This window comes from Hydractinia symbiolongicarpus, chromosome 8 (genome assembly GCF_029227915.1).
Source record: "Hydractinia symbiolongicarpus strain clone_291-10 chromosome 8, HSymV2.1, whole genome shotgun sequence".
Classification (NCBI taxonomy): Eukaryota; Metazoa; Cnidaria; class Hydrozoa; order Anthoathecata; family Hydractiniidae; genus Hydractinia; species Hydractinia symbiolongicarpus.
Window position 1 is genome coordinate 9,499,911 of NC_079882.1, and position 10,464 is coordinate 9,510,374.

Here is a 10,464-nt window from a genome sequence, read left to right on the forward strand (position 1 = left end):
CACGAATTATGATTTTTGCTGGACAACCAAGTTTTTTCAAATTTTGAACCATAAACCGAGCCTTACTGTATACCTTGCGATGTGTTGAGAATCCTATAGATAAGAAAAAGGTTATTATTTTTCCTTTCTTTTTCCTTTTCAGAATTCAAGGCAAAGGTAAAACATACTCTTCCTTTGATTTTTTCATCCTGTATTTTCTTCTTTTTTTAATATGCCATGATCTACGCCGTGCGTGCAATCTAGCGACTTTTTTCCAACAATCACAAAAGGAGTTCCGGACCAAAGGATTTGTTGGGGTGACTCCTTGTTCTTGATATCTTCGAAAAGAATCTGTGATTTTTTTAAATTAATATCTAAAAAATTAAGTTGGTAACACACACAAAGATTTTCTTTTTTAAAGAAGACTACTGCTTTTTGTTTCTCTTGGTCAAAAGATCAATTTTTTTTATTGAATTTCTGCGCCGAAGGCCTAGGAAATTCTTTAAAACCGTCGTTTTTTTCTTTCGGAGCATTTTTTGAGAAAAAATCGACCCTGGGATTTCACGTTTCTCAGTCACAGATGTAAACTTCGTACCCAAGCTCCTTAACTACTGGGAAGTCTCGTATTGAAGTTTCAGGCCAAAATTGGTATTTGTTTTCGACAAAATTTGGCACAGTTAACAAAAAAAGTATGCTGAACATAATGGTGACATAATAATTTTGATTTTTATCACCTAAATGTCATTTTAGGCTAAAATTGGTCCAAAAATTAGAACTACTTTATTTTCAACAAAATTTGGCACAGTTAACAAAAAAAGTATGCTGAACATAATGGTGACATAATAATTTTGATTTTTATCACCTAAATGTCATTTTAGGCCAAAATTGGTCCAAAAATTAGAACTACTTTATTTTCAACAAAATTTGGCACAGTTAACAAATAAAGTATGCTGAACATGATGGTGACATCAAAATTTTGGTTTTTTGCCACCTTAAATGTCATTTTAGGCCAAAATTGGTCCAAAAATTAAAACTACTTCATTTTCAACAAAAATTGGCAAAATTAACAAAAAAAGTATGCTGAACATAATGGGGACATCAAAATTTTGATTGACACGTTTCGTTTTGTTTGCGTTTGTTGTAAGATATAATGTCACTGGTGTGCTTTATTTTCAGAGGTTCATGCACCAAACCCCTTCGAATGTTTGGCACAATAACACAACGAATTAGCAGGTTTTCATCAAATATTTTTGTAGCGCGCGGAAATTCTTAGAGCCCCCAGGGCTTCTTGTTATAACTTAAAACTCACCAGCAACTCCGAATGATTTATCTTTTTGATAAACAGAGAAATGGGATAATGATTTTATCTCGAGATTTTTAACTGCTACATCGACATCTTCCATGGATTCGAATATATATTTCTGTTTTTCTTTACAATCTACAAAGTATCCGGTGGAAAAAAATTTTCGATTTTGATTTATTTCTAGCTTTTATTTTTTCTTTATAATATCCAAGAATAATAAAAAAAAACTTTGACAACTTATCATCTAGATTTTCATTATTCGTTTTATTTATTTCCATTATTGAACGATGATTACAGTTCGAAAGGTTTTATTTTAGTTGAAAACTTCAACGGTATACAAAATCTCAAAAACACGTGCGTGTGCCTCCAGCAGCAGGCTTTTTCCGCGAACTCCTGCTAAATGCGCACCCAATGCATTTCGGTGTATTACGCAACAATACGTCATATTTGAATGACGTAATTCTAATAATAATTTAAATTTAAAACCACGGAATGGCATTTTGGATAAAGCATCTTCCTCAGGATTAGTCGAAGACTCACGCCTTTTGGCTTGGATTCTTTCCGTACTATTATTGATTATGGCTGCAGCAGATATGTTGGCGCGGGTGCTTACTGATTTAAAGTGTGATAATTTTGAATCTGTTCGTAAAATGCAAAAAGAACTTTTAGAAAGTGTTTATTCTCGAGCATTTTTGTTGTCTGGGGATATTTATCCCTTGGTTGGTAAAAGTCTTCATCGGAATTTAGGTCCAGATATATACCTTCCATCTGAGGCGAGGTGTGAAGATAAAGGAATTATTGCTTTAAGGTGAGAAGTATGTTTTTTACTCTCCAACACACCTTGCATTTATTTAAAGGTTTTCAGTATATCTGCTACGAAAAGCTAGTTGGGGAGAGGTTTATACAACAGACTATTAAAACCAAATACAAAAAGATTTAATTAGCTAATAGCTAGGGCTAATACACCTTTACGATAATTCGGAAAAAATAACACTCCATCGCAGCTTATTTTGCAATCAAAGGAGGTAAACATTACACTTTTATAAGAGTTTATTAAGGAGAAAACACGTTTTTTCGTGATAACTTTTCTTGCCACGTTTTCTTTTTAATGAAAAGTACACATAAGTTGTATCTTATTATTATTAACGTTTCCTGAAAATTTGAAAGAAATTGATATGACAGAAGTTAAAAAACTGGAGAAAACACGCTTTCGTCTCTAACAAACTCTCATAAAAACACGAGTTTTACCTCCTTTTTTTCGATATTGTAAAACGATGGAGAGCCGTAGGAACGCATGTACAATTGAATTATCATAAAGGTGTATTGTTTTTGTAATATGAGCTTTGAACAGAATTTTCAGCATTGCGGAGGAATTCTTTCTCAATTAATATTTGTGTTGTTATTAGAAGCAAGAACTTGACATCTGGATAAGTAAGGTTGGTGATGAAAAAAAACAACTCTTCGAATGACTATTAAGAAACAAAGTTTGTTGAGTAAAAGGTCATGGTAAAATATATTATTTTTAGATCCAATCCATCAGGAGGCTGTCTATACAGCTCAGCATCGTTGGTATAGGTATAGGTGATAATTCTCTTGTTGATGTTTTGAGAATCCTGACATCCATAGAACTTTTCTTGCATCCTTCCTTTTATTCCAATCATCTTTGTTTTCAATTTGCTTTTAAAAACCAAAAGGCAAATATTTTTATATCTGAGAAAAGTTTATTAAGATTTTCCCTTTCCCATATTGTTTGTGATATGACTCTTTCTCCTGAGGAGGCAGTTAAATCAGAAGCAATCAACAACTGTACCCCCAAGACATGGTTTCCTTTTCTATCAATACTTGCCTTGTCAACAGTAATAAAGAGAAAAATTAACACATTTTACCCACAATTCGGTTTGTTACAGTTTGTTACAACTTTCTTTACACAGTGTATATCGCCACACCCATCTATTTTACCTGATGAAGATCAGTTAAAAATTTTATTTTGTTATGAAGATATTGTTAAGTCTGGTGTAGACTTCAAGCCAAATCATTACGTTCCCCTTTTTCCAGGTTGCAACTTTCTTAACTGAAAGTTGCATTTTCCTATTTCAGCATGCAAAAAGCAGTAAAAAGCCCTTCTTAATTCTTCTTTTAAAGTTCAAACGAAACTTGAGTTTAGCCGTATGAATAAACAAATATATCTGAACAAATACGTGGGTTGAGGTGTGTTTGTATCATATCACATGTATGTATATTTCATTTTCATTATCCTGATCTTTCCATATTCTTATTGTTTTTGTTATTATTGTGTTTTATTTTGCTGTCCATGGCTGGTGTGATCATTTGATTCACCTAGTCATGCTGATGAAGCCTGATATTGGCAGAAACAGCAGGAGTTTATAAATAATGAAATATATTCACAATTGTCTCACTTTATTGTAGTTAATCCCTGTTAATTTTAGTGGTTTTATCTATCTAAAATAAGACGTGTAAGACGGAGATTTGATTCTTATAAAAGATGTTCTTAGGAGATTTTGTTATAGCTTAGCGTTTCTTTTGGTCAATTTTATTAATAACTAGATAAATCGGAAGACAATTTTTCGGCGATTTTTGTACCCGCAAAGCTTAAAATTTAGCCCCCAGCTGCTAAATTCAAGACTCAGTCTTGACTAAGTCTTGAAAAAGTCTGGATCCGCCCCTGAGTAATAGCTCGTGTGGTATGCAGTCAAATGCCTTAGACAAATCAGTTAAAAGCGCTCCAAATGTGCCACCTTTGTCAAGACTGTTTTTCCATTTTTCAATCATACTTATGAGGTATTGTTGTGAACTGTGCCCCTTGCGAAAACCAAATTGAAGTTTCGAAAGTAATGGCTCGAAGAAGGTGTATATTTGGTCATGCATGCATCTTTCATAGATTTTTGAGATGTTCGATAGGACGCTTACAGGTCTATAGTTCGCCTTTTCAGTGCGCAGTCCTTTCTTGTGTGTAGGAGTAATATCTGCGTTTTTCAAAGATGTTGGAAATTCAGAACTTTTTAACGATTGATTAAAATTTTCAGTAATGAATTGGCTAAAAATATCACTGTTTTCTTTGATGATGTTAGTAGGAATATCATCTTTTTGCTGCGCCTTTTTTGGATCAAGTTTTCGAATGTATTTTTCAACATCTTCAAATGCAGTTTGTTTTAAAGAAAATTTTGTGTTGCTTTTTGCGCTTTTTCTTATCTTTTCTACACTAGCATGAGATTTATATTTATATATTATCGAATTTATTTGATCTTTGGGTCTGTTTTCATTACTTGAAGGTTGTATATTTGATGACTTTATGCCTAAATTTTCAACAACACTGCCAAATAATTGTTGAATATTTCAGTAATATCTTTATCATGAGATATTGTAGTCCCATTTTCAACTAAGGTAATATTTTCACTTGTAACTGTCTTGTTAGAGAAACATGGTTTTACTGTTTTCCAGAATAACCTTTTGTCAGTTATATTTTTAACATTAAGGTTGTTGAAGAATTTGTATTTACTTTTTCTTACTAGTGAAACACAAAAATTCCTTTGTTTATTGTATGCTAATTTACTCTCTGGAGTTTTATCCTTCCTATGCTTATTTAAAAGTTTTGATCTCTTCATAATTGCCTTGTTTATTTCTTTACTCATAAAAGCTGCCTGATTATGACGTACATACCTTTTCTTTCGAGGAGCATGATTATCTAAGATGCTTAAAACACTGTTTTTGAAATAAGCGTATTAATATAGAGTTTATATAAGTAAATTCATCTACGGGTTTTAACAACTAGTTTGTTATATTATTAGTCCATTTCCGTGTGTCAGTAGCAGTCAGAATGGATAAATTCTTTCTTTCACCAGTTTTGAAATTACCAGGTTATTAAAGTCCTAGAAAAACCATAAACGTCCAAAATCTCGGTTTGTCGAAAGCACACGATCCTGGTACATTATTTTCATCAGTGCTTCAAGTCTACGGTATAAAAATTTTTTTTCGGGAAGAGAATTTGGTAGAATTGACGGAATTAATTTGGCTGATTACAAAAAAAAAATTATATTTAGCGGAAAAAAAATTAATTCTAGGGAAAATATACCAGTACAGTTGGTTGTTGGAGAATTGGTTTTATTTCCTGCTTAGAAAGCAGTGATATCCAAGTTTAAATCCTGTGGTTGACACTTTTATTTCTATCTCATATTTTTTTTCTTCATTTGTTTACAGTGGTACTTAGCAGCTACGCTACATCGTGTTATGGTGACCAATCGGACGAAAGGGATATGCTGCCTCTAAAGTTGCCATTTTAGATTGGTGAATACACTAGCAGACGACAAATCACACTTTTTGTTACCCGACCGTTACCACCATGACGAACGCAGGAGAAACAAAACATACATTTCTACCGAATGTGTGAAAAATGCAAAAAAGTAAAAAATTAGAATATTTGGCTTTATGATGAGAAGAACTTAGTAAGCCTAAAAATTTAGTTACGGCTCAGTATGTCCTTAAGATTTTTGTGTTTTTAACGTCAGCTTAAATTTATGTTAAAATAGGTTTTAAGAACATAAACTTATAGTTTTTAATACTTAAGAAGCTTGTGTTTTTTCTTCACTGACTACGATGGCTAGTTAGCGCATTCATCTCACATCATTTTTCCAAGGTTATAGGATAACAAAAAATTAAAAAAAACACTATTTTGAATTTCCTTGGATTTTTCAATGAAAGTGAAAATAATATCGATAATGGTAATGTTGATAAGTATTAGTTATCGCATAGTGCCGAGTAAAACTTACGAAAATTAAAAAACGAGAAAAATAGGACGATAAGTGCGATAACTAGTTTATCATATAATCTAAGCATAAATTATTGTAATTTGATATACTCGGCACAGGGGCGGATCTAGGATTTCTGATGTACCCCGTTGTAAAATGTACTTATATTAGTGACACGCGAAGGCCCACCATGGTTGGGCCTGAGGGGCCAGAAAATTTTTAAACATTGGAGGATCCTAGATTGTCTGAAAACAACATTCCCGCATTTAAATTGTAAATTATTTTGAAAATAAAAAGGCTATTTGTCATTCATACAGCATAAAACGAAAATCGTTACCGTGTTCTTTTCAACAATGTTGTTTGGTTGCTTCTCTTTCTTGCTGAGTTTCTATTGTTATATATAAAGCCTATGAACTAAAGAAACAAGATTATCTCATATAATTTATAGATGTTAATAGGCCGTTTCGCTCAATATCAGAGCTCATCAGCATGCCTAGGATAACAAAAAATGTCATCCAGACATGGACAGCCAAATAAAAAAGAAGTAAAGAATTAAGATAACAAGATACAATGATGAGGAAAAATAGAGAAAAATTTAGCTGTCATTGGCATATTTATATTTAAAAAATACAGGATAACTTGACAACTGCAACTATGTTCTACTATTTCTTGACAGTTTTCAATTAAATGATAATGAATATTGCAATGAAATGGTTTGATATGAATAAAAATGAATGCAGGATAAAATGACAACTGAGTAACCCCATAGTCCCTGCAACAGCAGCATGAGATACTGACATTGCTAAAATATTTGATGGACTTAAAGATGGATATTTGTCAACAAATAAATTGGGGTGAGAACTATAATACTCAGAATTGACAAAAAGTTCAATGCAAGCAAGTAGCCTTAACTGTTGCGTCAAACTATTATCACCTACCAGACATAAGGATATGGAGCTAAACAAGCAATTTCCAGATGATTCGGACCTAAACAGTGAAAAATAAATATTTCTTAGAGAAATTAAAGAGAATTCACTCCTCAGAGCAAAGACACTAATTTTTAACATTTTGAGAAGAATCAAAACCATTATTAATTCCACACACACACATCCCAGCTAGCTTGTGGAGCCGTAGATTAGTGGTTATGTGGCGCCGTAGATTAGTGGTTATGTGGCGCCGTAGATTAGTGGTTATAGCTCTCCTACTCTGTGCGGGAGACAGGGGTTCGATTCCTCTTGACGGCGATTCAACATGGGCTAGTGAATGTTAAATTGGGAAGATGGCACACTGTGTGGGCCGTTGGATGTTGCCGGGAGTTGTCTAGTAGAGCGCGGGCTCTAATTGGGTCTGCGTAGCTCAAAATGAGCATTAAATACTCGACTCTCCATCTACGCCATGGTCCCTCCTGGAAATAATAGACAGGGTATATCCCTCGATATTTGTGAGGCTAGCCATGTAAAATATGCACATCTATCTATCTATCTATTTATCTATCTATCTACCATAGATACGGTTGCTAGCTCTCCAAGAGTAATAATCAAAACAAAAACCACGAATACATGTAGCTAGCTAGCTAGCCATAAGTAGTTCATGGTGATGACATAGTGATGTACACTTAATTACTATGGTAACAAATGGTCAGCAAAAATCAGAAATGGAAATTACAGAAAATAAAACCTTACCTCAATGCAACACAATTCTTGGAAGAAACTGATGCAGGAAGATAATTCAAAGCATCTTCATTCACACCAATTTCTCCACAAGAAAGTACAGCATAAAGCTGTTCTGTGTTTAAAAACACATTTTTATTTGAATTTATCCATTTCTCAGAATAAATATTAAATATTTCAATCAATTTCTGCAAATCTTCGTCTTGAAATAATTTCAAAACATCTTCTCTCACTGAACTAAACGCCATGTTGAGCAATGATGTTGAGGAAGATATGAAAATGAAGACTAGCGTGAGCATTTTGGCTTTTGCAGGGTATTGATTTTTAGCCAATCACAACTTAAGAAAACTTCTGTAATGACCAATCAAATCCTGCCGGTGTTCTTCTCTTGCAAACCCGGCACTCTAGACCAATAAGAGTTAAGAATAACCTCATTGCTCCGGCAAAAACCTGCAGGGCCGGGTCCATATTTTTCTATCCGCCATCACGGCAGCAACAGCGGCGGCAATATTATTAATTTCTGCGGCAGATGATTGTTTAATTTCAATCACGGTTTATGAAGTTTAACTGCGAAAAAAATTATTGCAAGATCATATGTGATCGTGCTTTTAATTCATAATAATTTTTAATTTATGATAAATTATGCGCGACATGGTAATTATTTCAAAAGAAAAACAAAGCTTGTTTACGTCACGCTTTAATAAAATTAAATGAAAATGAATTTTAAGGCCAGGATACACTTGTATAATATCATCTCTTAATAATTGCCGTATTTCGTCTGTCTGTCTCTGCGCGGATCCCCCGCTGAGTTAATCATGCTATGGAAACAGGAATATCAAATGCGATATATTTTTATCCACTTTGTTGCGACAGGTAAATTTAAAGGACGGGCGAACCCGTGGATTTCTCCACGGGTTAACGACTAGTCTATATTATAATACCCGTATACGTCTGTCCGTCTGTCTATCACGCAAAATGGTAGCTTAGCTGCGCAATAGCGAAAAGGACGCAATGCGGTATAAAAAGGACGGGTGAACCCGTGGATTTTCCACGGGCTAACGACTAGTGTTCTATAATACAGTTATAATTTTTCTACAATATTCTTATAATTTGTTAAAATGTCGTTATAATCTAATTTAATTTCATAACATCGTTGCCACAACAACGCTAGCAGATAATAGATCTATTGTCACACAAACAAAAGGAATTCGAAACCAGATCACCAACAATATTTTTAAAATCAAACTCGTTTGATTTTATTCAAGTATTATAGCCATGCAGCAAATTATGAGGTTATGACGCACATGCCAGGTGTTGAAATTATACACATTATAGCTTTTTTATAAGAAATTATAACATTATTTTAAACATATTTTAAGAAATTATATTGATATCATAAGTCATATTTCACTCATATTGTACAAGTGTATTTAGCAATATAATCAGGTAAATTCAAAACAAATTCGTTAAAGTAAAAGCACTGTAAGCGACAACAACAACAACACACTGTATTATATAAACAAAAAAACAAATATATTTTATCAACTTTATCGCCTCTAATAAAAAGGATTGGCAAGAAATTTACAATTTTTTTGAAGGGACTTATAAGCCTAATCCCTGCAATTTCCAAATAGCGTGTAAAAAACTATTTAAAAAGTTAAGGTGCCAGAAAGTAGAAACACATTAGAACCACATAGACGTCTAGACAACCTGTTATGGATAATTAATATTTTTATGATTAATACTTTTTTATTTTTATTTAAAAAAAAGAAAATTGGCGATATAATAATCTCAGTTCTGTAAAATATATTAAGTATCAATAAATCGAAAGTTTGTTCTGACGAGGAAACAGAGACAACACGAGGAGTTGTATTTGGTAAAAAATGCTATGCTATCACTTTGGCTGCTATGAAGTTAAAAGTTATACCGTGCTGAATAAAGCCCATTGTGAAGGCTCTTTAGCCAATCAGCGCTACGGAATTAGCGTATAAAGCGGTTACAATAGCTATCAGTTCATAACATGCGATATAACTCTATAGGTATGTAGAGTTTTGAGTATTCTGCCAAGGAAGAAGAACACAGTACAGTATTATCTTTACTTTAATTTTTTTTCGCCCTTTTTCTTCTTTGACAACACAACCATAACAAAATTCCAAAACACGATTTTAAAACAGCGATTGTTTAAGTTTTTGTTGTGAGAATCTTATTAGCACACAGTACTTTACCTGCAAGCTCGTTGGAAATAACGCATTTAAGCAGTTATGTTCTGTAAACAAACGCATGCCTGGTGAAAGTTGCACTATATAGCTGCGGCTGCACAATTTTTAGAAGGGCTAAAAATAAAGTGTTATCGATTTGTAAAGTACCATGTGGTGAGAATTGACAAATTGTGGAGAAAGAGAGACTAGTTGCTGTTGTGATAAATAACAGGGAAATTGACGATGCTCTGAGAGTATGGTTAAAAAAACCCAGATATATATCGGCGAAATGCACTTCAGCGAAGATCAAATGAATTGTAAAAACTCTAGCAGAACCACACTTGTTCCTGGTGCCATCCCAACCCTGAATCTTCCTTAAAAGTTTTCCTTCGTCCTCTTTAATGTCCAAGCCTCGTGAATCAGCACAGCCAATTATACAAAGAAGTTATGGTACCAAAAAGAAAATTTTATCACTGATGGCTTAAGTCTTCCACACGTTTTATTTCGAAAACTCAGTCATTGAAGTTGGCTGGTTGGCGTCTGGCTTTTAC

General features: G+C 33.5%; 1 protein-coding gene across 1 annotated transcript; it reads right to left on the bottom strand.

The window, feature by feature from the left end:
- Nucleotides 1-6,641: 6,641 nt before the first annotated feature.
- Nucleotides 6,642-8,029, bottom strand: LOC130655127 (uncharacterized). Its single transcript, XM_057457827.1, has 2 exons — nt 7,728-8,029; nt 6,642-7,032 (listed from the first exon to the last, which is right to left on the bottom strand). Exons 1-2 carry the CDS (start codon nt 8,012-8,014, stop codon nt 6,729-6,731), a joined length of 591 nt encoding a protein of 196 aa, XP_057313810.1. The 5' UTR covers nt 8,015-8,029; the 3' UTR covers nt 6,642-6,728.
- Nucleotides 8,030-10,464: the final 2,435 nt, after the last annotated feature.